At 43.6% G+C, this 27500-nt stretch overlaps 2 protein-coding genes and 1 long non-coding RNA gene across 5 annotated transcripts in view; all 3 read right to left on the bottom strand.

Moving 5' to 3' along the window:
- The window catches only part of arnt (aryl hydrocarbon receptor nuclear translocator), a 22584-nt gene extending 11212 nt beyond the window's left edge, over positions 1-11372 (bottom strand). For all 3 annotated transcript variants that reach the window (XM_080767931.1, XM_080767932.1, XM_080767933.1), the window contains exons 1-8: positions 11277-11372; positions 8760-8853; positions 7913-7963; positions 6250-6297; positions 3723-3936; positions 2128-2341; positions 675-777; positions 211-276 (exon numbers count right to left, since the gene is read on the bottom strand). In XM_080767931.1, the coding sequence (XP_080624057.1) occupies positions 211-276; positions 675-777; positions 2128-2341; positions 3723-3936; positions 6250-6297; positions 7913-7963; positions 8760-8853; positions 11277-11313 (827 nt within the window). In that variant the 5' untranslated portion in view covers positions 11314-11372. The remainder of the gene's footprint in view (positions 1-210; positions 277-674; positions 778-2127; positions 2342-3722; positions 3937-6249; positions 6298-7912; positions 7964-8759; positions 8854-11276) is intronic.
- Positions 11373-15031: 3659 nt separating this feature from the next.
- Positions 15032-20715, bottom strand: LOC308318890. The gene is made up of 2 exons (XR_013964383.1): positions 17179-20715; positions 15032-16803 (listed from the first exon to the last, which is right to left on the bottom strand). It is a non-coding gene; the product is annotated as an uncharacterized lncRNA (long non-coding RNA).
- A 189-nt stretch (positions 20716-20904) lies between these two features.
- The window catches only part of cers2b (ceramide synthase 2b), a 39749-nt gene continuing 33153 nt past the window's right edge, over positions 20905-27500 (bottom strand). Inside the window, exons 7-11 of the mRNA XM_080769238.1 lie at positions 25822-25914; positions 25275-25403; positions 24948-25054; positions 23037-23190; positions 20905-22391 (exon numbers count right to left, since the gene is read on the bottom strand). Of these exons, the coding sequence (XP_080625364.1) occupies positions 22248-22391; positions 23037-23190; positions 24948-25054; positions 25275-25403; positions 25822-25914 (627 nt within the window). The 3' untranslated portion in view covers positions 20905-22247. The remainder of the gene's footprint in view (positions 22392-23036; positions 23191-24947; positions 25055-25274; positions 25404-25821; positions 25915-27500) is intronic.

Below are 27500 nucleotides of genomic sequence, written 5' to 3'. Positions count from 1 at the left end.
ACATAGCCTCAAGACTTTGAGCCAGTTAAACAAATGGGATAGTGACATTGTAAACCAACCAGCACTACAGGGGTGTGACAGATGAGATAATATCAGACTGTAACTTACTTTAGAGGAGATACTCTTTCATAAAGGAGTATTATAAAATGTTTATATCTTAATTTTCACGACAGTATTCAGGGAAAAATCTGCTTCAATGAAATATCTCACCTGTTTCTGGTTCTGAGAAAGTTTAGTCTGTTCATAGACATCGGTTCTACTGGGCACGATCCACACCTGGATACACACACGCACGCGCACGCACACGCACGCGCACACACACACACACACACACACACACACACGCAGACACACACAGCTCAGTAAATGTACATCACAAAACAGCGTCATCATAAGCCACAGTTTCTGATGAAGATAAATTGTTAAAAAAGTGTAAGAACACATGAGGCCAATTGTGTTTGCATAGACACTGGACAAAGCTGGATTCAAACCCCACAACCTCCGTGGTGGTGGTGAACACTTTACTGCTGTAGATTTAGTCGACAAAACTCTTATGACATTTAGTCGACTAAAACTAGACAAGACTAAACACTAAAACATTCCAGGCGACTAAAATGCGACTAAAACTAAATGAAACCGTTTCAAGAGACAATAACTAAAACTAAAATAACCACCTCATCCTGCAGATGAAGGAGCGCCGTGCGCCCATTCCCATCCTCACTGAAGACTGCTGGCCCTCCTTCTTCACCGTCCCTGTCTTCAGGTCCAACATCCTCCCTGATAGGAGACAGACATGTGTTTCTGTGAGCTTGTAGATCTGCTATGTTTGCGTTTGTTTGATGAAAGATTTTCATCACCTATAATAAGATCACCTCGAAATAGTGACAGACACCAGGTTAAAGGAGAATTCCATGCTAGAATGCTTTCTTATCTTTCTTTGTAGTTGTTACGTCCCCACCAAAGAGGTCCAGGTGTTCTTTTGTGCAAAAACTCCTTATTAGCTATTTTCCCTACCATAAGCCCTCAATGAATTGCATTGCATTGAATGGGAATTGAATGGGGCTATGGGGTGTTATGCTAGTTCGCTTATTTCCATCGAAAGAAGTAGTAAAGTGTGCCGCTTGATTTACATTATGAAGAGAGGATATACAGTATACAAAGAAATTATAATTTTGAGCGATGGAAATAAGCGAATTAGCACAACACCCCATAGCCCCATTCAATTCAATGCAATTCATTTAGGGCTTATGGTAGGGGAAACAGCCAATAAGGAGCTTTTGCACAAAATAACACCTGGACCTCTTTGGTGGGGATGTAACAACTACAAAGAAAGGTAAGAATTCTCCTTTAAGTCTGTCTGCAAGTTTTATAAACTAGACCTGTACGTGCCTGTCGGCTACCGGCCTACTTGAGAACGATGCAACTTGGGAACCTAATAATACCCGTTTTAACTGTCTGTCTGTTTCCCACATGGAGATCTCTGTATCTGCCTGTGTGTGTGAAGAGGGCAAACTGACTGACTGTGACTGTGGTTAGCCTCGGTCCCAGGCTTACTTATCTGCGAAAAGAAAAGCCTGGTCACAACGTAAGGCAGAGAAGCTATCGGCGGTTGTATCCTCCGGAACATCCGTCAAATGTATTTCCCCCGGATACGATATTTCCCCGACCAATCACAACACTTGTTTCATTTGCGGAGAATGTAAACTGTAAAAAAAGATTTGTAAAGCATCAACGTCATTTCCTTCGGCGATACTTCTGCTAAAATCCCGCAACTTCCGCTGATAGTCTTTTCAGCGTAGGTCTTGCCCAGGGTGGACTGGGGTTAAGTAGGCTAATCAATTGTCAGGTGTGGGGTTGCCATGGCAATCAATTGGCTGAGGCAGAGGCTGGAAAGTGCACAGGAGAGGGGAATTAGGCTGATTAGGCCCACTGGCAGAGCCTGACCAGAGCCTTTTGTGGTGGTTCTGGAGAACCGTGGGTCCGACCGACTCGAGTCCGGGCACTGCACTCCCTGCGGGGGTGTGGAACGCGTGTGTCTAATATGAAGTCGGTGAGGACATGTTACATAGCGGTTTTTCACTTCCTGACTAGCAGTTGTCACACACACACACACACACACACACATACCAGCGTTGCTGTTCTCGGCGGTGGACAGCTGCTCGCGCAGCTTGTCCGTGTCGTCGGGGTGCAGCTGGTCGTAGAGGGAGGAGCTTAGCCAGTCGGCCTGCGATTGGTTGAGCACGGGCGTGATGGAGTCCGACACGTAGACCAATCGGCCCGTCTCGCACGACACCACGAACAGGAAGCCGTCCGCCGCCTCCAGGATCAGGTGCTTTAACTCCTGCACACACACACACACACACACGCGCGCGCGCGCGCGCGCGCGCGCGCAGGTGGAAATTGTGAGCTTGTAGACCTGCTATTTTCAATTATTCTGCATAACCAGTACTTTCTACTTTTGGTACTTTCATCATGATGCCAATATTGTCGTACTTTCAACTCAAGTAAACATTTTTAATTCCAGACTTTTACTAACTAAAAATGTCTGGACCTATGACTTTTGACCTTTAACCCTAATAAAATTAAGTTAAATAATTGTAATATATGTTTTTTTTGTGATCATTAGAATGTCTAGAACATGTTTTATTCATTATTGTGAAAGATATCCCCCAAATGTAAATTATTAATTTATTATATTATTATATAATTATTATATAATGTGCATAAAAAATTCATCAACTTTTTTTTTACTTTTTTTAACCTAATTCCTAGTAGTACAAAGTAGTAGTAAGGTTGAAATCTCTTTTTTGCAAGTAGAAATGAATACGGGTCTTCACTCAAATAGGTTTTTGAATAAAAAAAATTAAATATTCTTTTAAAAATATATATACACAATGTATAAAATATATTATGCATGAAAGCTTCATGTTCTAACGTCACACTTGTAGGTCTGATTGCATAATAATAATAATAATATGTTATGTCCATTAAAACATGCCACAGTGTCTCGTCCAAATAAACAAAGTCAAAAAGTGAACAGAGCGTTAGTGTCAAGCCCTGAGAGGGAGAATGTGTGCGTGCGTGCGTGTGTGCGTGCGTGCGTGCATGCGTGCGTGCGTGTGTGTTTCCTTTATCCATGATTGACAGGTATTGTATGTAACAATATTCTGCCGTCGAGGCACACGTCGATGTAACAGACTGTTTTTCTCCCCTACTGTCTGACTGCGTTGGCACTAGTGTTGATGTACTTTGAACAAGGCATTATTGTACTCTTATGTTTATGTGGACAATAACTATAAGTACATTTACTTAAGTACTATGTTGAGGTATTTGTACTACTATACTTTTACTTCTACTCTACTACATCTCAGAGGCGGATATTGTACTTTTACTCCACTTTACTCCAATTTATTTGAAAACGTTAGTTACTAGTTACTTAGATTTTTATTACGAAAGAAAACGCTTCAGCCCAATACATTTCCGGCCATTTTGAAGAGAGACAGCTCTTGCTGCATTTGGAAATAGCCGATCTACAAGCTCACAATGCGTCGCGATGTGAGCTTGTAGATCTGCTTGTAGATCTGATTTATCTTAAATAAATACTTTAAGAAATGCCTATGGGAAAATGCATTGGGTTTCATTTCCTGGGCCACTCGTTGTTCTGAAAGGGGGAGGGACTGCGACGCTCTATAGCAGCGGCCGCATGCGTGCGTGTCTGTCACCTGGTCCGTGAGGAAGGAGGGCTTGTGGGAGCCGTCCGGGTTGCTGACCGGGCTCCCGCGCAGGCTCTTCATGTGCGACACGGCCATCCTCAGGATGGTCAGCTTGTCGGGCTTGCGCGCCAGAGCGCTGCACGTGGGCACCATGTCGGACAGCTCCGTGATGTAGGCGGTCATCTTGTTGCGCCGCCGCCTCTCGATCTCGCTGTGGTTCTCCCTGAGGAGGAGGAGGAGGAGGAGGAGGAGGAAGGGACCCCGGGGAGAACAACGGAGATGAGGAGGAGGAGGAGGGATGTGGGGAGAACAACGGAGAGGATGAGGAGGAGGAGGGATGTGGGGAGAACAACAGAAAGGATGAGGAGGAGGAGAAGGAGGAGGAGGAGGGAGGAACGCCGGGGAGAACAACAGAAAGGATGAGGAGGAGAAGAGATGTGGGGAGAAAGGAGGGGCGACCGAGAGAGGGACCACGGGGAGAAAGGCAAGGCGGAGGAGAAGGATGGAATAGTTCTGAATTAATGTTTCTATGGCATGTCGAGAGGAGAAGAGAGAAGGCACGAGGAAAGGATTAGGGCCTCAAATAGTACAGTTTATGGTCTCGGCGATTATACCGTTTTTTGGTTGAATTGAATGATCGAGAATACGTTGTTGTGAGCTTGCATATATATAATATTTCGTAATATTTCAGGCAAAGAATAATGATCGATTATACTTTTTGTTTTAATATTCGATTTGTTTGATTTAACTGTGGCACCCCTAGAGAGGATGTAGGAGAGAGAAGAGGTGAGGCTGTGTGTTTGGATGTACAGTGTTTGGATGTACAGAACAAAAATGTGTCTTCAATTAACTATGTGTGAGAGAGAGAGAGGAAAAGAGGTCGATAGTAGAAGGATTGACCACAGTCTCACAACATAGTGTTCTATCAATGTTATGTACTAATTTCATACTTAATTACACAATAAATCGGCACTATCATGTAACTTTTTTGTATGAATAACATTCAATTTTGTCCAAACTGTTGGACAATATAACGTATACAATTTGGGGTGGTCGTACTTTGTCTCCCTGCTCTCCTATTGAGACATTTGGATCAAAGGTCATGTCTCACCGAGACAGTAGACACGGGATCTGACACCACTTTCAGCTAGGAGAAACTCACCCCATATGTGTTACTATACTTGTAAGGACATGACATTTCAGAACGTCCTACTTCATCACACTAAAGCATCAAAAGTAGCAGATCTACAAGCTCGACACACGTCGCTTTGCTGCTACTGCTTCTGCTACTTTTGATATGTTTTGATATCTTTTATGTTTGGATCCTGAAAAGTAACAGTTTTAAACATATGAGGTTCCTACCCGACAGAGAGACGATTTCACCATCCGTACCTGATAAAGTCTGAGCACTGTGCACCGGTGTTGTGTACCAAACACTATCGAAACTGCAAGCCCACAAAGTGTCACAGTGCAATGCATCCTGAGCTTGTAGATCTGCAAACCCTATCCCCACTAAACCTTACCTCTAAAGGCCTGACCCCAGAATTAATCTTTTCCAAATTTAAAGCATGACTTTTTTTTTAAACCATAAAAAAACAACCCTTTCTCTTCTAAGGACCAGGAAAGTTGTCCTCGCCATGTCTATTCATCAAATTCTTCTAATAGTTGTCAACTCCAGACATTCAGTTGGAGTCATACATACTGTAGACTCCATTATTCCAAATCAAAACTACATAAGGTATTCCCAGATATTTCTTGCACTGTGACAAATGTAATGCAATAGAAGATTTACTTATCTTCTTCACAGCTTTGCATTTGCCCTCGGACACAGAGATATTGGATTAACCCATTTTGGGCGGAAACCCCTTTTGGTGTAGCAGATCTACAAGCTCATAGCGCTGTACCGAGTGCGGCACTACGAGCTTGTAGGTCTGTTATTTTTGAAAAATCGTGAAAATGTAGTGCAAATCTTTGAATATATATTCTTTCATAGCGAACGTTTTTTTAACTCAAATCTTTTCTTCTGGGGGGTCTCTGAAACAACATATTTTCTGACGGGAGTCGGCGGCCAATTACATATTTTTCTGGGGGTCCTTGACATGAAAATGTTTGAGAATGACTGACATAGAAACATAGGGGTTTTCAGAAAAGTGTCGGGATTTAGAAGGCATTTGTAGAATCGTTCTCAGGTCCAAATGGGTTAAGATATCCGAGACATTATCTGATATTTTGAGTATTCATATTGACTCCGCTCCTGTACTAATTACTGTGGATTACAGAAAACATTTCTATGCTGACGAGAACACAGAGACAACTTCTCTCATGGTCTGAGCAATAATAATAAAATAAAAGAATTGACACATTGGAAAAAGGACGCTCCTGCATTTACATAAATGAAATTACTAGTACTTCTTAAATTTCTTAAATTTTGATAAGGTTTGACCAAAAAATTGTTGCATTTTTCCCTCACAAGTAACAGACACACCCATGGAACATCCACCTACCCACATCCACCTACCCACACCCACACACTTACCTGGCGAATCGTTCCTTATCGCCGCCTCCTCCTCCTTCATCATCACACCTGAACACACAGGGAAGCTGTCAGCTTGGCAGCTCCACTAATCACAACATTCAGACCATAGAAACCCTGGTCAACATCCTGCCGGCTGTTTAAACCAGTGGTTCATGTCAAGGGCCCCCAAATTGATTGATATATACACACAGACATCATCGGCCGTGAACCCCCATCTGACAATGTTTTGTTCAAAGGACCCCCAGAAGAGAAGATTTGTTTTTCCGACTTTTTCAATAATGTAAAAAAAGAAAAAGGCCCCTACAAGCTCAGAGCACGGCACGAAGTGGTGAGCTTGTAGATCTGCTATTTGTGAATAGCAAACATATACATGGATAAAGTGGCGGTGGTGGTGGTTTATGACGCTGGATGTTAACTACTTTTGTCGGGGTCTGGGAGGGACCTCCCTGGAACCGGAGGCGTAAATTGAAATAATCTGGCAGGCAAGAGAGACACAAGACAGTCCCCTCTTTTCCGGGACTTGGCAAAACACATAACAGCATAACTAACATCTGGTTAGCAGGCGGCTCGTGTGGGACAACAGACCACGGCATGGATGCGTGTGTAATGACAACTAATAACACATTTATGGAGAAAAAAGGGAAAAAAATGATTTGACCACATCAAATAGCGAATAGCTGGGGAAACAGGAAAGGGGCAATTATTTTCCTCACACTGTAAACTTAATCTGTTTTGTCTGTCCACACTGTTATTTGCAAGTCATCACTGACCGATCTGCAATGGTTACTGTGGCAACGACAAAACGACATACCGGTAGGTGTTAAGTAATGTTTGACTAATACGTATATATACACTAATAGCCTAGTATCTATATAAGCACACAAGATGTGAATTTGAAAATGGCAAAATAAATGGTAAACAGTGCATTTATATAGCGCTTTCATCCAAAGCGCTTTACATAGATTGTGCATTACATTCAGGGTGGCGGTGGCTCAGGGGTAGAGTGCCTGGATGGTAACCGTAAGGTTGCCAGTTCGAACCCGAGCTCCCCCAGAGTTACTGTCGAAGTGTCCTTGAGCAAGACAATTAACCCCTAATTGCTCCTGATGTGCTGGTTGGTGCCTTGCATGGTTTCCGCTGCCATCGGTGTATGAATGTGTGTGTGAATGTAATGCACAATCTCTGTAAAGCGCCTTGGATAAAAGGCGCTATATAAATGCACCATTTAGCATTTTACATTCACCCATTACCACACACATTCATACACCGACGGCGGAGAAAACAATGCAAGGCACCAACCTGCACTTTACGGGTTTGATTGATTGATTGATTGAATAGTTAATTGAACATAAATGTAAAATAAAAACAGCAACAGACTAACAGAGTACAGTCAAACACTCAGTTCAAGAGGGATAGCACCAAAGGTTTCCATTTAGACCCGATGCAATCAGGAGTCAAGAACACTTGGACACTAACTCTGGGGGAGCCGGCGGGAACCAAAGCTCTTTTCTGGGTCTCGAACTAAAACGCTTGGGAACCACTGGCCTAAACAGGCATGTCTCTGACGACAGGTTGTTGTTTCTAAGGTCACTGAGGTCAGTGGCTACAAACAGGAAGACGACAATGTTCGGAGCAACACTCAAAATGTAGTTGTTGTACACACCTGAAGAGTTTGTTTCCTTCGTCGTCGTCGTCGTCGTCATCGAAGTCAGGCCTGTGAGAGAGATGACAATAGTGTACCGTTTGTTTTGTCTTTACATTAGGCCCATCCATGCTTACAAATGCTGATTTGATCCTGATTTTGTCAGGCCTGTCATTGCTATATTTATAGAGCGTTTGTTCAATAACAGTGATTTTGTCAGGCCTGTCATTGCTACAGAACAGAGCATTCAGTTTTGTAGTTTTATAGAGCGTTTGTAACTGGCTATCGCCAACTCTCCAACTCCTTTAACGGAGCGTATACAAGGATACCGGGATACCAATCTTTTCCAATCAGGAGAGAGAACCGCACAAAGATCATTTGTCAGATGACTACATTTTATAGTGTTCCACTTTCCTTGTCTTCCAATTTCCCTCGTTTCTCCTGTATCCTCTTCTGATTGGATACAATTGTTCATCATCATTTTTTTTATAAAAATAATAATAATTTTGTAAATTTTAAAACAAAATAAAAGAATCTAAGAAATCGACCTGAAAGTTTTGGGAACCACTTCACTTGAAGTTCACTGTGGTTAAAACTAGAACCACTTCACTTGAAGTTCACTACAGGGTCTAAGTGGTTAAAACTAGTTCACTACAGGGTCTAAGTGGTTAAAACTAGTTCACTACAGGGTCTAAGTGGTTAAAACTAGTCGACTTCACACTGGAAACACTTCCCTTGAGGGTTCACTACAGGGTCTAAGTGGTTAAAACTAGTTCACTACAGGGTCTTCTAAGTGGTTAAACTAGTTCACTACAGGGACTAAGTGGTTAAAACTAGTCGACTTCACACTGGAAACACACAGACTTACGCAGCCGGTCTCTTGTTTCTCCCTTTGGGAACCACGGCCCCAGCGGTCACTTGCGTTCCACTGGCTCCCAGACCCAGATTAGCATCTGGCAGATCTAATAACAAGCAGACAAAATGAACAAATTAAACCCCGACAGCCGACACCGTGTTTATGCAACCATTACACTTACAGCTAGAATAATACATACTTGTAAGGTAAGGTATAACCTTAAATCAAATACCACCCAAGTGGAAAAAAAGCGGCACTTCAGAATGAAGGATGCAAGACTGGCTCAGATATACATTCTTCTCATTCATTGGGAACGCTTACAGCGTTTCGGCCTCAGCCTCTCTCTCTGTTACATTATTGTAACCCATTTCTTTCACTCAGTGTATTGTAATCCTGGGTGCTATACGCTCCCTCTGCCAACCTGGGGAGAGTAACGGACTGACCTCATGTTTCCTTCTATGCATGACTAGTCCAAGCCGCTTCTTTTCACCTAGAAAGGGGGGGAATTTCCCCGGTTGGACGTCTAGCACGTGGAAGGAACACGTTATTCCAACCAGTTCCTTCCCCCTTCCATCAAGGCGCCTTGGCTGGCCAGGGAGAGGGCAAGGCAGTTTAGAGACGAGGATTACTGCATGTTTACTTTTTTGTGAGGGCGTACCGCCGTACCCTAGGCCCTAGGGAACACGGAGAAAACATGCAAACTCCACACAGAAGGCCTCATATAGCCGAGCACCCGCCGAGTGCCTAAACTACAAAGATTGAAGTTATATTTATAGCTGCAGCACGGCCGCCACTGCCTACACTGAAGAGGCACACAGAGGAAGCGCACCTGCTTTTCTTTAAGGTTATAACCTTATTAGTGAAACTACAAGAGCACTGAGCAGCAGTGTCAGTAAGTAATAGTGTGTCAGTTGAGTGGTAAAGTGTAAGCACACTAAGCAGTTTAAGCACGTTTTAACCCTCGCATCCCTATTTTGGGCATGACATTATAGTCTCAGAAATAGCCTTGGCCTATATATTGTGCTTAATGTACAGTAAGTAAATAGCTGTACACCGTGTTGGTGTTGTTGAGCAGTGGAAAAATAGCCAAACTATAATTTGTGAGCTTTGGGCTTTGATGAGATTTTGTGTAAAAGGATGCTAGTTATAGTACAATGGGGGACTCTGGGCAACTAAGTACAGTATATACAGAAGGTTACACATGTGAGAAACCAGTACAAGTGAGAAAAACGGAACGGGGTAGCGCCCATTTTTCCAGAGCAGGACCCCCCCGCCCCCCTCCAGCGGCTCGCTGGAATCAGGCCGGCACCGTGAGTACGTTCATTTGGGTCTGGAACTTCGTATTTAACCCATTCTGACCTGAGATCAGATTCATACGAGGTTTCCACTGGACAGGACACACACTGGTCTGATTAACCCATTCTGACCTGATATCAGATTCTAAAAATGTCAGTCGTTCTTCGATTTTTCAAAAAATAGCAGACCTACAAGCTCGTAGCGCGCCACTCGGTGGGAGGATTCCGTTTGTCCCGCAATCCACAACACTAATTATTCTGTTCAATTTATATCGTTGCTGTTGAGTGGGAAAGACGAGTTTCTTTTTGCAGTGGACGGACCCGCTATCTGAAGAGATTCTGTTTCAGGGAAGGGACCCCCGTGAAAGAAGACTTGTCAACATGCGTCCAAAACAGATTAAATAGCCAGATCTACATGCTCAAGTTTGTAGGAAAGGCCATTTTCGAATAGTGTAAAAATACAATAGAGATTAAGTGACTTTAAACTGTTTCTCATTTAACTGGGGACCCCCTGGAACCCCCCCCCCCTAAGGGACCCCTGGGGCTTCCTAGATTCCACTTTAAGAACCAGTGCTACATCATATCATATAATCTCAACCAAAAGACCCATTTTAAAGGCATTATTATTATTGTTCCATTGTGTGTACGAGCAGCTGCGACACAGTCAAATCTCAGCTCTGATTGAACTCCGAGATTGTGCAATAGGATTTCACTGTATAGCGTTGTCAAATGCATTGATTCTCAATGTGGTCTCCAGGGAACCCAATAGGGGACCCCCAGGGGTCCTTGAGGGGAATCCAAGCTAAAAGGATTGATAGTTAAAACTTCGCCATCCATCATTAGTACTTTACACAAGTTAATACAAGACGCACATACAAGAAATTAGTATTATGTCCAATCTATCTACACTACAATAGAGAATGCTGGACTAAAACACATCTGACAGCACTATGAACAGTCTTCTTTTTCACAAGGCGCCCCGGAGAGTAAAGACTGTCAAATTAAATTAGATTGTCATATTAATGTCAAATGTTAAAAGGTTATTGTTATGATGACGTTAGCTTAGCTCCTGGGCTAGCTGCTGGCTGCTTGCTGTCACGCTATCTGTAGTTTTTTTTTTAGTGTGTCACGCATTTAAACTACAAAAACAAACTGCCATTTCAAGCAGAGGAGCAGTCTTTAAACGTCGAGGGCATTCTATATGAGTGTGATAAGTAATAACAGTGTTTTTTACCTGGGTCTGTAGACGACATGTCTGAGCCGAACAACATAAACAAAACAAATAGTTCAGCTGCGGGAAATATGTTTCCTCCGCTCCTCGGATGGGACAGTGACGTCACCGCCAAACGATCCGTCATGCGGAAGTGTCGCAATGGTGCTTAATTATTACATTGTCATTTAATATACCTATGCAAAGTATGCATTATAGCCTACTCCTCGTAAAACCATGAAGTGACTGATTTAAATGCTTGAGTTTTTTGCTTCTTCTTCTTTTTTTTAAATGAACAAAATAAAGACAGTTTTGTTCATTTTTCAGCCAAATGTTTCATTTTTGAAAATTAAAAATGAGAGGGCTGCCCAGATTTGAATATTTGTTTATACCTATTTGCTGCCCAACCAACAGTATAATCATTATTAATAATAATATAAAGAAATAATACTATTCGACTGTTTGGCTGGCTGCTCAGCTGCTGGGCAGCAATAGTAGACTCTATTAAAGTCCAAACAAACACTGATAATAGTAGTCTCAATTGAATAGCATCTATGCGGTTCCTGAACTCTGCATAAATGTTAATTTGGTGTCCAGTGGTGTGAGCAATAGCCTATAACTGAAACTGCCTCACGAGAAAGCAAGTGAGAGATTAATTCACTGTAAAATGTATATGTCTCTACATCTTGGCTATAGTTAGAATACAATTTAGGCATTTAGCAGAGAAACTTACATACTGTAGCCCAGGGGTTTTCCCTGACCATGCATTTAGTACCACTATTTGAGAGTAGTAGTAGCCCATGCAGTGACATGTTGTGAGCTTGTAGATCTGCTATTTTTGTCGAAGAAATTTGTGTACTGTATAGGCTGAAAAAGTACAGTGAAACTTCGGGTTCATTTCCCAAAGTTGTGAGGGTCTATATAGTGGATGAACTGAAGTGATATTGATAAACTAAACTCCAAATAGTATCAAAGTATTCAGAGGATCGACAGAGTGCATTTCTAGTTCAGTATGTGCAGTCAAAGCATGCCGTTATAGATCACTCTAGCTTACTGTACACCACTCTACACTGCCCACTTGTGGTCAAGCTACAAAAAAGCAGCTATTCAGAAACTACAAAGTCTATATAACTACCAAAGTGAAGTCCGGCGGCGGGGACCCCCAGGGGTCCCTGAGGGAGTTCCAGGGGGTCCCCAGCTAAATTATTGTTTGGAACCAAATGGACCCTGGGTCTGTAACTCTGACAGTGATTTGTACACTCTCCATTTGTACACTATATCAGAGTTAAATTAAATGAACAGCCTAAAAGTATGTAAAACTGGGGGTCCTTCAAATTAAACTGGTTCAAATTCACTGCTAGAGCCGTAAAAAATCTTCTCTTATGGGGGTCCCTGGCATATCCTTTCAAATGGGGGTCCGTGGGCTTATTAGTGTCCATTTGGGGGTCCTTGACTTGAAAAAGTTTGGGAACCACTGATCTATAATGGTGCCGTGAGAATCAGTCATAAACTGTGACATGTGTCGCTTGGATAAATAAATAAGTCTGTGAAGAATCAAATGCATATTCATGTGTCGCTGTAGAATCATTGTTTAAATCATTGTCTAACTCTAATTGCGGAAAAATTGCGGAGTGTTCCCGAGGAATTGTGGAAAATTGCGGAAAAAACGATGGGTTATACCCCAGCGAAATTGCGGAATTTTTTTGAAAAATTGCGAAATTGCGGAAAAATTGCCGAGTGTTGCGGAGGAATTGTGGAAAATTATAGTTATAGCCCATCGTTTTTTGATTTTTTTTTAAATTAGAGTTCATTTGGACTGTTTTTATTTTTATGTTTATTGTTGTAATGTATGTAATTGTATGTTATTTCTATGGATCATGAGTCTGCAATAAAGACATTGGTTCATTATGTGGTCTAATTGTGGGGGAGGTAACATGATTAACATCCCGATTCCCACTGAACAAGGAAGGCTGTCTCTGGAGTTAAACTGAACACTGTACTAGTGTACTTTTTCAATTGTTTGACGTCACCGTTCTATCCTTGCTTGACCCCCCAGATCCTGTGCTAACTAGCATGTTGCTAACAGTTGTGGGACAATCCCTTAAGTAATAGTCAATCCGCTCAGCCCAGCTCCTTTATTTCTCCATTTCACACAGGAATGAACCGGTAACCTAACAGCGGCCTGTACGCTTCATAACACAACACATTACATTATATATTCTTCTTTTCACGGCCCCTTTTCCTGTTTCTCCTCCCCGGTTTAAAACCCCCTCTCTGCATCCAAGATGGCGTCACAAGGCTGTCAGTGGGCGGGCGCCTGGCGTCCGGTCCTCGGCGTCCCATTGGACGACACGGAACGGTGTCTGAGAGGTCCCCGCTTCCCATTGGACAATGAAGCAATTTACTGATGACGTCGGATGTGGGAAATCCAGGGTTTGAGCCCCGCCCTATAGTTTTCCTGCTGTATTAGACGGAAACTGGTGACCCATACAATACTGTGGCCCTGCTGCTGTTAACATATAGCCTGGCTAATTAGCCAGACCAGTGTTGTGTGATATTAGTCTGGTTTATTAGCCAGGCTAGTTAACATAATTGGTTTGAGAGATCATTACACCAACGTTAGCTTTCATTGACAACAGCAACCTGACACAGATATCGATAGGTCACCAATGCCGGTGTAACGTGTAGAATGTCAACAGCTGCACAGAAAACATAACAGAGACAGATGTGTCAGTGGATATTATTTCTGTCTTCTCACTGTGACGAGATTTTTCTAGATTTCTAGATTTTTCTAAGGTGATAAAAAATATATTTTTAATTTTTATGAATATAAATGCAATTGTTCAATCGGTATGGGTATGATACTACAATATAACCACATCGAGGTGGTTGTATTTGGTCTCTCTGCTCTTCTATTGAGACATTTATCCCCTGAGCAAGCAAGCAGGCAGGCTCTATTTGTAGCTCAATGGTAAACATTTCAGCACTTTGCCACTTACACAGAAAGTTACAGAATAGTGATGCTTAAATCCATTTACAAGAAAAAGTTCTAATCTGATTTAGTTCAGAAGCTGAGGTGGCTGGTGTGGGTCATAGTTGGCTGTCAATGCTGAGCTCTTAGAAGACACCATCAAGCTTCCATGACTATGTATTTATAATATAATTACCGCCTGGTACATATTTTTCCATTTTTCAGAACGTTAGAAAGTTGCAAAGTTCCAAAGCAAAGCCAGTGATGGAGCTTTGCACAACAAAGAATTTCACTTATTTTATATAGAGTATAAATCACCTGTGATGTGACAATGTAAGTTGAAGTAGAGTTAGTTGTGGCACTTGCCACTTGACTTAACCTTGACCTTGCAAGCTTATAAAGTAAGACAGTAAGTAGCCTTGCCGAGCCATGGGGCCCATAGGGCAGGAGCCTATCTCCTGTAGGCTGTTTCTATAGCGTGAGACAACTTGATGTACACGTACACCCCCTGGACATGACGCTAGTATGTCGCAGGGACTTTACCCCCAATCCAACCCTTGATGCTGAGTGTCAAGCAGGGAGGCACTGGGTCCCATGTTAGAGTCTTTGGCAGTGGCGTGCACAGATAGACATTAGGGGGACCTCAGTCCATTTAAGTAAAAGAAAGTTCTTGGAACAGAAAATGGTGTGCGGATTCTTTTCTTGTGACTTTGTTTGATCCAGCACCCTATAGTAAGTAGCCTACATACTGTAGATCCTCCTCCACCACATGTATCCCACACAAACAAATAATTACACGAGACAGATGTGTGACTCATGATGTGTGTTTTCTATTATTATTATTAATTATTATTATTATTATCATCATTATTATTATTATTATTATATTTTTAACAATACTTAGACATCATTAAAACAAAAAAAATACAAAATAACACTGATCAGGACTCTTTATGGAGATGGGGAGAGAGGGAGAGAGAGCATGAGATTATCCCACACATTACAGATAAGGCACTTGAAATACTGAAATAACATCATCCTCAACGTATAAACAATAAAAATATACATTAATTGATTTCCTCATACAAGTCGGGCCTCTGCAGAAGAAACCTGATTTCGACAACGTTCAATCTCTTGACACAATAAAACAATAATAAACTCTGGCAATGAGTGAAAACCCGTTTTCATACATTAGGAATCATAAAAAATATCAACTCTGTGGTTCTCAAAGTTAGGCTCCCATGCAGGGATCGTCCAGGCTCCTAATTGGACCTGACGTGGGAGTCCAAATGGAACCTTACATTACAGGTCTGCATCTTATTGGACCTGACGCGGGGGTCCAAATGGAACCTTACAGGTCTGCATCTCTGAGGATGTACAGTGGACCTGACGTGGGGGTCCAAATGGAACCTTACAGGTCTGCATCTTATTGGACCTGACGCGGGGGTCCAAATGGAACCGTACAGGTCTGCATCTCTGAGGATGTACAGTGGACCTGACGTGGGGGTCCAAATGGAACCTTACAGGTCTGCATCTTATTGGACCTGACAACGGGGGTCCAAATGGAACCTTACAGGTCTGCATCTCTGACAATGTACAGGTGCAACTAGGGATGGGACGATATGAAAATGATGTCCCGATTATTGTGGCAAAGATAATCGCAATTAACAATATCGCCATAATATAAATTATGCTTAAAACTATAAAAATGCCACTTTTGTTCAACATTTGAGCCCCCAGCACCCCTATAGATAGAGGGTATGCACATGGATAAAGTGAGTGGCAAATCAAGTGGCAAAATGAGTTTAACGTCGTTTAATGCAATCAGAAAGGACTTTTCTGTGTGGATGTATGGGCTGTCAAGGCCAGAAAGTAGTTTTTGCCACTCAGTAGGCGTTCCCGCATAACTTCCAGGTATGATGATGATGTCATGCGCATACCCTCTATTCTGGCTGGAACGTTCGACAAAACTAGCCGATCTACAAGCTCACAGCGCTATTTCTGGTGATTTTCTTTTAACCAGGATAAACAATAACGATTATCAATCAAGTGATTATACCGTTCCATCTGTACACTCTCAAGAGTTACGGCCGGGGGTCCTTGGAATTAAAAAGAAAAAAAAAGAACTTTGAGAACCACTGTCTCAAATGATTCTCAATGAGCAGAACCATTCAGCCCAGGTCACAACACCTCTGACCCCTCTGACCCCTGCCTTCATCGGATCATCAGTTCCACAATGTTGACGCATCAAAACTACACATGAATCCGTGCCTGAGAAAGACAGACATTCATCGACTATAGTACGACACACATGGTTCCCAAACCCTGATCCACCGGGTCCTAGAGTACTGCTGGAACCCTAAAGTACTGCTAGAACCCTAGAGTACTGCTGGAACCCCAGAGTACTGCTGGAACCCTAAAGTACTGCTAGAACCCTAGAGTACTGCTGGAACCCTAGAGTACTGCTGGAACCCTATAGTACTGCTGGAACTCTGGTCCGTTGGACTTTAATTTAGATCCCGAGCGGGAAATTAAATTTTCAGCATGATTTGGGGGAGGATCTGTGCTCAGGGACACCTCCTGACACGCGGGGGAATCGAACCTGGGGACCTTCTGTTTCCCAGGTGGACTCCCATTCAACCTGGACAACCCTCTGGGGAATAGATTTACTTAAGTACTGTACTTACAGTAAGTACAATGTTGAGATTTTTGTACTTTACTTGAGTATTTCCAATACTTCTACTTCTGCTCCACTACTGTACATAAGTACATTTTTATGTCAACACTTTTGTACTTTTACTCAAGTACATTTTGAGTAGTTACAGTATATTTGCACTATTGATGCTTTTAATTAAGTAACAAACAAACTGAATCCTAGTCCTGCTGGATCTAAACGCTGTTCCAGGGGGAACCGATACTGTTTTAGAACCATGTCGCATATAGAGTAAACTGAACTGGTTTCCTAAATATGTGAGGTAATGTTTAGCTCCAATATATTTTCTGTGCTGTGACGTCCACCTCCCATAGAAAGGGTTTGAACTATCCTCTACTCCCTTTCCGTGTTTATGTATCTTTTAGATAAGATTGGGTCACCCTAATCCGAACGATGCCCCATATTGGGGCAATTAGACGGTTCTACCTTTGAGTTAGAATCACTGATTGTCTCGGGTCATTCTGTCCGTATCTGTTTCACTTTTTTGCGACTTTTCTATTTGGAAATAAATTGTTATGCATAGACTATAGTCATTCGTATTTTGAGAGTTTGTTTTCACTATACAATACTATAATCACTAGTCTATATTATAGTGTAAACCTACAGTATACGTTCTTAGTTTCCTTTTGATCCTAGACGACCGTTTCCACGTATTTGATGTATTTTCCCGTTCTTGCTTACTTAACTCACTCTGGATTAAGAGTGTCTGCTAAATGCCTAAATTGTAAGTCGTAGATGTCAGAAGTTATATTTACTTTGTTGTTATCCTGCTTACTTTCTGTCTGTCACATGGCATCCAAATTGTCCTGCTCTTTTATGTCGAAATCTCATGAGTGTCTTCCAGGAACAAACAGCAGCAGTTAACGTGCTGCCACCGGCATCTTAGCTAGGTAGGACCTGGTATGACCAGCAGTACTAGGTATAGGACCTGGTATGACCAGCAGTACTAGGTAGGACCTGGTAGGACCAGCAATACTAGGTAGGACCTGGTAGGACCAGCAGTACTAGGTATAGGACCTGGTATGACCAGCAGTACTAGGTAGGACCTGGTATGACCAGCAATACTAGGTAGGACCTGGTATGACCAGCAGTACTAGGTAGGACCTGGTATGACCAGCAGTACTAGGTATAGGACCTGGTATGACCAGCAGTACTAGGTAGGACCTGGTAGGACCAGCAATACTAGGTAGGACCTGGTAGGACCAGCAGTACTAGGTATGGACCTGGTACAGTAGGACCAGCAGTACTAGGTAGGACCTGGTAGGACCAGCAATACTAGGTAGGACCTGGTAGGACCAGCAGTACAAGTAGAGGTCACTGTGAACCAGGTGTGGTGACTATGTAAAGGGAGCTGACACATGGAATTGCATAGATACAAAAAAAACGATTGAAGTAAGTGGTATTAATTTGATCGTAAATCTTTCAAATAAGACATGTGATTGACTGATTGATTGATTGATTGACTGATTGATTGATTGCTTCTCTGCTGGTTCTTCAGCAGTGAACATAAAGGCACCATAGGAACAACATCTAGTAAAGGAGCAAACTAACACTAACACTCCTACTTGACTGCATCCCTCACTGTTGAGGCTTTGTTCACACTGGCAGCCCCACATGTACACTTGTTGCAAATCACAGTTCAAACCAACACATTCCTATACTGTAGCTTACTTTACTGCTAGTTAGTTGTCTGTTGTGGTCTGGCCCATGTGGTCACGCTGTTACAATAACCACCCAAACACCCAAATCATCCAATCAGATCACTTACAGATAGCAGCGTGGGCACTCATAGTCCTAAAACATCAGATTGGAGAAACAAATGGGATTGGCCTGCAGACAGTCTGAACAAAGCCTGCATCGATCCTGTCCTCCACCCTTCCCTCGCTTCTTCACTTACATTTTTTTGGCAAACTAGTCAACAATTGAACACTATTAATTAACATCTCCAAGCAGACACTTCATGCAAGTGTCCATCTGGGATGCTTGTGTGTGTCTGGATGTGCGTGCGTGCGTGTATGTATGTGTGCGTGTGTGCGTGCGTGCGTGCGTGTGAGACAAAATAAAGTAATCTATGTAGTGCATATCATCACCTTGTGATTATATTACATTGTATTGTACTTAAAGTACAACTAGAAAGGTGCGCTCAGTAGAGCGCAAATCTCCTCCAGGAGGCATGGCCATACCTCCCTCCATCTTTCTGTCTGTCTGGATGGTCCTCCAGGAGGCATGCCATACCTCCCTCTATCTTTCTGTCTGTCTGGATGGTCCTCCATGCAGGAGGCATGGCCATACCTCCCTCCATCTTTCTGTCTGTCTGGATGGTCCTCCAGGAGGCATGCCATACCTCCCTCCATCTTTCTGTCTGTCTGGATGGTCCTCCATGCAGGAGGCATGCCATACCTCCCTCCATCTTTCTGTCTGTCTGTCTGGATGGTCCTCCAGGAGGCATGCCATACCTCCCTCCATCTTTCTGTCTGTCTGTCTGGATGGTCCTCCAGGAGGCATGCCATACCTCCCTCCATCTTTCTGTCTGTCTGTCTGGATGGTCCTCCAGGAGGCATGCCATACCTCCCTCCATCTTTCTGTCTGTCTGGATGGTCCTCCATGCAGGAGGCATGCCATACCTCCCTCCATCTTTCTGTCTGTCTGGATGGTGTGATGACAATAAGGTTGTGGGGGTTTGTGTAATATGTTAAGTGTACTGTATGTAACCGATGAGTGCCAAGCCATGTGACCCTATAGGTCACGAGCCTACTGTACATCTCCTGTTTCCGTAGCACGGATATGACACTAGAATGTCACATGATGTACAAGTACACCCCCTGGCCCGGATATGACACTAGAATGTCACATGGATGATGTACTGTAGAAGTACAACTTCCCTGGACATGACGCTAGTATGTCACAGCTCACGGGGTCACACCCCCTCCGCAATCCAACCCTTAACGTTGAGTGTCAATAAGGGAGGCCCCTGGGTACCGTTTTTGATATCGTTGATATGACCCGGCCAGTGAATCGAACCCCAACCTCCCAGTCTCAGGGTGGACTCTCTAATCACAAGTCCACTGAGCTGGCACTGGGGTTGTGTGCACATGAAAGGGCAAGGGGCACTGGGGGGGGGGGGGTGTAATAAACTGCCATTACATCATTACAGTGCAACCAGAGGGACTTTGAACAACAGTGAACACATTGGCAAGTGCACTAGTGTGGCGTGTTGTCATTATCACTACTAGGGCAAGCATGATATCACAATGCTATGTACTGTAGCCTAAAGGCCATGACGCCATATGGCCTGGGCATGTCAAGGCCATGATGCCATGTGGCCTGGGCATGTCAAGGCCATGACGCCATGTGGGCCTGGGCATGTCAAGATACAGTATGCTATGAAGGCCATGACGCCATGTGGCCTGGGCATGTCAAGATACAGTATGCTATGAAGGCCATGACGCCATGTGGCCTGGGCATGTCAAGGCAAACCTTGTTGTTTATGGCCAAGCGTACCTAGTGTTCTTTGTACCGGCATGGCTCGGCATCAAAGCGTGTGTGTGTGTGTGTGTGTGTGTCACATCGACGTGCAGGCAGAACATCGCAGTGAAAAGAGCTCTGCTTCAGTCTTTTCGTTTGTTCTGTGTCTTTTAGACCTGGTAAATGGAATGAGCTTTGTGTGATTGCATTAAAAAAGAAAAAGAAAAACACAAAAACAATGACAAGGGGTGCGTAGCGTTAGTCTGACGTCCCAATATTTAGACACCCATAAATCCGACTACCCAATATTCCAACCATGGAGCTCCACACTAACCCTATCCCCAAACCCTAATCCTATCCCCAAACCCTAACCCTAACCCTATCCCCTAACACTAACCCTAACCATAGAGCCCCATACTAGCCCCATACTAACCCTATCCCCTAACACTAACCCTATCCCCAAACCCTAACCCTATCCCCTAACACTAACCCTATCCCCAAACACTAACCCTAACCGCACGCGGAAGCCACGGGCGAGTCTTAACAGTCCACGTAGTGTCGGACTAATAACGGGATGTCGGACTAACGCGTTCTTCCCCAATAACAAGTATGGACATGTCGAGTGAGAACGTGTCCTGAAAATGTATCCGTTGAATTTGTCGGAAAACTATGGAAAATAAGTGCTTTTTTTCCCACCGCCAAACTGGCAAAGTTGGAAATCGATGGAGACCGTGTTGATAAAAGTAAGCCATCAGTTAAGTAACGTAGACTACGATACGGCAAACGATGGTGGAATGTTCATCCCAGGTCTGTCTACATACATACATCACACCTGTACGTACAGACTCTGTCAGTGCCTACATACTGTACATACTGTACGTCATGATAATGTGTGCGCGAACCTCCCAGATCCAATGGCAGTATAGTTCCCAGTTCCCACGCGTGTACTGTACGTCATCCAATGTTCCGTGCCATCGGCATAATCTGTGATTGTTAATTCCTTGCGTGGGTTTGGTTTGTATCACCACCACCGCCACGACATGCAGTGTCGTCCGGCGTCCGCTGCCTTACATTCGCTCGCTGTGTGAGGATGGGCAAAGCAATGCGAGGAGGTCGGGGCGGCGTCCAGTCTAGGCTTGTGTCAAAAACAGACATATCGATGCTTACTATGAACGTCACCAAGAAGAAAACTACTTCCCAGGAACAATGTTGGTGTAACCGAGAGATTTGCCCGCAAAACACACGTAGATTATCAAGTTACGAATGCAACTTTGACGAGTTGGCAGCCTTGGCTCGTGCCAGCTAATCTCATGTCTGCGATTTGACTAGTACCGGTTTCATGCCCCAGGAGCTGGAGGGACAAGAGCGTTGTAAATTGGCTAGATAGTATAGTGTTGATCCCATATGCCGGAGGGACAGATTCCGGTCCATAGCCGCGTGGTATCCCACGGCCTTGAGGGGCGACTGATCGGCGATCACTGAGTCACATGAAATGACGTAGTTTTGTCGTTTGGCTGATATTCAGGAATGGAGGCTCCTTGGCCTGCTGGCAGTGTGCACGAAGGATACGAGACTGGCTGCGGGCAGAAACACATGCAGACGGACGGACGGACACACAGACAGACAAAGACAGAAACGCAGACAGCCACACAGACAGGGCCGAATGCAAACTCTCCGTCCTCATGGAGATAAATATGGTGTGTGCGTGTGTGTGCGTGTGTGTGTGTGTGTGTGTGTGTGTGTGTGTGTGTGTGTGTGTGTGTGTGTGTGTGTGTGTGTGTGTGTGTGTGTGTGTGTGTGTGTATGTGTGTGTGCGTGTGTGTGTGTGTGTGTGTGTGTGTGTGTGTTAGTCTGTCTTGGTGTGGTTGTTGTGTGCGTGTCCGTTCTGCGTTGGGCCGTTGGATATCTTCGTCTTCCTGTCGTCCTCCTCCTCGTCCTCTCCGGACTCGTCTGTCTCGTCTTTATCACTGCGATCATCATCCACCTTCTCCTGATAGGACAGAGAAAGAGAGGGAGAGAGAGAGAGAGAGAGAGAGAGGGAGAGAGAGGGAGAGGGAGAGAGAGAGAGAGAGAGAGAGAGAGAGAGAGGGAGAGGGAGAGGGAGAGAGAGAGAGAGAGAGAGAGAGAGGGAGAGAGAGAGAGAGAGGGAGAGAGAGAGAGAGAGAGAGAGAGAGAGAGGGAGAGAGACAGACAATAAGAGAAAGAGTCAGACAGGCAGACGTGGGGGTGTGCGTGCGTGTGAGATTGCATGTGCGATTGTGCATTTAGGATTGATCTTAAAATAGTTTCACTTGTCTATAAAGCTCTTAATGGTCTTGCACCTTCTTACCTTACCGTGACTGCCTATACCTAGATATGTTTTATATTTTATGCTATTGTTTAACTTTTTATTGTTTTTAACGGCTTGCTTGTGTTTTATTGCTATTTTATGTTTTTTGTCTGTCTGTTCTGCCCTGTAAAGCACTTTGAGCTGCATTCATGTATGATGAAGGTGCATTATGAATAAAGTTTATTGTTTATGTTTATGTGTTTTTGTGCGTGCGTGCCGTGCATGCGTGTGTGTGTGTGTGTGTGTGTGTGTGTGTGTGTGTGTGTGTGTGTGTGTGTGTGTGTGTGCGTGCGTGTGTGTGCGTACGTTTTCGGTGAGGAAGCGCAGCGCGCAGCGTATGATGAGCCAGGCCCAGAAGACGTGCAGACACTGCAGGATGACCAGCAGACCGTTGAAGAAGTAATACCCGAAGAACGGCTCGTACATGGTCAGGGGAAACACCACGGTCCAGTAGATGATCCTACACACACACACACACACACACACACACACACACACACACACACACACACACACACACACACACACGCACAAAGCAAAGCAAAGCAAAGAAACAAACATTACGATAGTGCGTAAGTGTGTTTCGTTATACAGTCTCAAGAGGTACGGATCTAATAATAATAATAATAATAAAACTTTATTTGTATAGCACCTTTCATGACATGAAATGCAGCTCAAAGTGCTTTACAGAAAAATGGAGAATAAAAGAAAAGCAAGGCAACGACATTAAAAACAAGCAGTAATGCAATACAGTGAGGACATGAATAACAAAAATAAAAAATAAAAGATCAATTAAAAGCAATGTTGTAGAAGTGGGTCTTGAGCTGTGCTTTAAAAATGTCTACAGAGGCTGCCTGACGAAGGTACAGTGGGAGCTTGTTCCATGCCGACGGCCCGTAGAAAGCACTGTATGATAATGATAATATAAGGGTGCATTTGGTTACCAACTCTCCATCATTTAGCTGGGGACCACCTAAGGATGTATAGGATCAATATTCGTTGAATGTTACACATCAGCCGATCACAACGGGTCACATCGAGTCGTGGTGAGCTTGTAGGATCTTTTGAAAATGTTTGAAGAAAAATCTTGAACATTTTTGAAAATTTGTTGTAATCATTAAATAAAGACCCTGGCATCAAATGCAGGCGGGGGGGGGCCAAATACATAGGGGTCCGTGTCATAAAAATGTTTGAGTAATAATATTATTACACGATTTTTACCGTGATTATTGGCACGATGGAGCAGGATCGAGCCTTCTGTGTGTGTGTGTGTGTGTGCGCACACATTGTAGCGTTACACTCCATCACGTTATCGTTTTACATACGGTAATTTGACGGCATTTATTCCATGATAACGATCCCTGCGGTTATTTAACGGTCAACATGAGGAGCCATATTATGTGTGGTGAGAGAGCAGCTGCTTTGCGGCCCAAAGTCAACCTCCACCTTTATGACTGTTTGAACAGTCAGTTCACCACAATGACAGCCAGCAGCCAACCTACACACCACAATGACACCTATTAGTCACTGATGACACCTATTAGTATAACCTATGTACTATTAGTACAACCTAAACTACAACCTAATGACATCTATTAGTATAACCTATAGTACAACCTATTAGTACAACCTAAACACCACAATGACACCTATTAGTCACTGATGGCACCTATTAGTATAACCTATATGTAGCCTACTATTAGTACAACCTAAACACCACAATGACATCTATTAGTATAGCCTATATGTACTATTAGTACAACCTAAACACCACAATGACACCTATTAGTCACTGGTGACACCTACTGTATTAGTCATTGATGACACCTATTAGCGATGTGGACACTAGCGTAGAACTGACCGTAGGACACACACACACGCGCGCGCGCCCGATTTTCATTATCATTAATCGACTTAGACCTGAGGAGGCGTCTGATGTCGCCTTATAGATTTGAACCACTTTAACCATCATTTAAAAACTCTAGCTGTTGAAAGATAGTGAAAATGTGGCGCAAGAATATATATTCTTTCACATCAAATGTTTTTAACTCTATATCTTTGCCTCTGGGGGGTCCCCGGAACAACATATTTTCAGATGGGGGTCGGCGGCCAATTACATATCGATTACATACCTCGTTATAGGCCAAAATATAAATTGTGTGCGTGCGTGAGTGCGTGAGTGTGTGTGTGTGACCGTGCGTGCGTTTGGGTGCGTACCAGAAAGGTAAGATGATGAGACGGGTCACGATGAAGACTCCAGCAAAGACGATGAAGATGTAGTTACAGGTGTTTCTCCAGCCGGCATAGTTAAACATCTTAGCAGACTGAGGGACAGACGGACAGACGGATGGATGGATTGATGGATGGAATAGAAAGACTTTGGTAAGAAAGGTGTACTTTTCGCCTCTAGGTGTCAGTATAACATCAACTAATGTCAATTGAATCACTGAATGGCAACTACTGTACTACTATTACTACTACTAGTACTAAAACTACTAATACTACTAATAACAATAATAATAATAATAATAATAGTAATAATACCTCCAGCAGGTAGTCAGAGGAGTCGTGTATTAACATGATGAGCGTTCCAGCGCGGATGTAGTTCACACACCACGAAAAACTAATGAGCATGATGGTCGCCACATGATGCACGATCTGTTCGTTAAAGTCCTGAGAGAGGGAGAGAGAGAGGGAGAGAGAGAGAGAGACAGAGAGAGGGAGAGAGAGAGAGAGAGAGAGAGAGAGAGAGAGAGAGAGAGAGAGAGAGAGAGAGAGAGAGGAGAGAGAGAGAGAGAGAGAGACAGAGAGAGAGAGAGAGAGAGAGAGAGAGAGAGAGAGAGAGAGAGAGAGAGAGACAGAGAGAGACAGAGAGAGAGAGAGAGAGAGAGGGAGAGAGAGAGAGAGAGAGAGAGAGAGAGAGAGAGAGAGAGAGGAGAAAGCGTGAGAGACTAATACCAGGAATGATAATACACTTGTAATCTACTAATTTGTCTCAAACAGGTGCTACAGGATAAAACAAAAACATTGCCATGAAAACAACATGGGCATAAAGACTGCATAAAGACACCAAATATGGACAATTTCTTACTTTTCTCTTGACGTCGGAGAAGACACTGAAGAGCAGCGATGAGTAGAAACCCAGTTCCAACATGTAGTACCAGTACTGAGACGGCAGCAAGGTCTGATGGACACACAATCACATATACACATAACATATCATGTTAGTACCAGACGGCAGCAAGGTCTGACACACACACACACACACACACACACACACACACACACACACACACACACACACACACACACACACACACACACACACACACACACACACACACACACACACACACACATAACATTAGATCCTCAGGTCTGGCTCTCTTGGAAGTTCCCCTGGTCACTATGGGCAACCAGGCTGTTGCTGCCCGGGCACCCAGGCTCTGGAATGACCTACAGTACCTCTGGCTTTAAGACTATAGCTACGTAACTCACTGTCAACTTTCAAGTCACATCTGAAAACATATTGGTACACTAAAGCCTTTCCTTAGATTTATCATGTTTTCTCATGTCCATGCATGTATAATATGCTTTGTCTTATTCTGTCTATTTTATGCATTTCATTTGATTGTTGTTGGTTTTCCCTTGACACTGTAAAGTACTCTGTAAACATTGTTTTCGAAAAGCGCTTTATAAATAAAGTTTATTATTATTATTATTATTATTATTATTATTATTATACATCATGTTAGTACCAGAGGGTAGCAAGGTCTGACGGACACACATATACACATAACATCATGTTCATGTGCGGTGTACATTACTGGTGCGCCATGCGTCGTCAAAATGTTTGCTAGTGCGCGGTAGATCAAAGGCATGCGCGGCGCGTTTGCGTACACCAACAGCTGAGAGACAGGAATTTAGAGAATCCCGACAGGCACTCAAAAGGCACTCAAATGAGACGTTAACGTCCTGTAAGTAGACTCAGAGCAACAGGACGTCCGTTTCAGTTGTAAACAAGCTACGATGACAGTTTTCGAAACTGAGAGGGGAAAGTTATATGAGCTGTCAAAGTGCTATAGTGGCCTCTCAGACCCAAAACGTTTTTGTTATGGTTGTATTTGATGTTGGTACCATTAGGAGATGGAGGCAATTAAGCGTTGATCAAAATAACAATTCTTCTACATTCTCTAATATTGTGTAGACTTATTGTGTAGACAACGGGGCGGGCGGTGGTGGCTCAGGGGTAGAGTGGCTGGATGGTAACCGCAAGGTTGCCAGTTCGAACCCTGTGGGCTCCCCCCAGAGTTAGTGTCGAAGTGTCCTTGAGCAAGACACTGAACCCCTAATTGCTCCTGATGTGCTGGTTGGTGCCTTGCATGGTTTCAGCTGCCATCAGTGTGTGAGTGGGTGAATGTAATGCACAATCTATGTAAAGCGCCTTGGATAAAGGCGCTATATATAAATGCACCATTTACCATTTTCTTGAATATTAAGTAATGCATCTAACAATAATTTAACTCTTGGGAGCGCAACATGAAACCAAACCCCCTCAAGGACCACTGGTGGTCCCCGGACCACTGGTTGAGAACCCCTGATGTCGTACCATGCAGTACAGAGACGGTACAGTAAGGTACAGGATGACACACACACACACACACACACACACACACACACACACACACACACACACACAGAACATTAACCGACTGTGCTTTCACACGCAGGACACATTCCACCTGTGTGTGTGTGTGTGTGTGTGTGTGT

The sequence above is a fragment of the Protomyctophum bolini genome, assembly GCF_963924005.1.
Source record: "Protomyctophum bolini genome assembly, chromosome: 7".
NCBI classification, from domain to species: Eukaryota; Metazoa; Chordata; class Actinopteri; order Myctophiformes; family Myctophidae; genus Protomyctophum; species Protomyctophum bolini.
The sequence above is the reverse complement of the archived record's forward strand: the minus strand, read 5'-3'. Positions and strand labels throughout refer to the sequence as shown.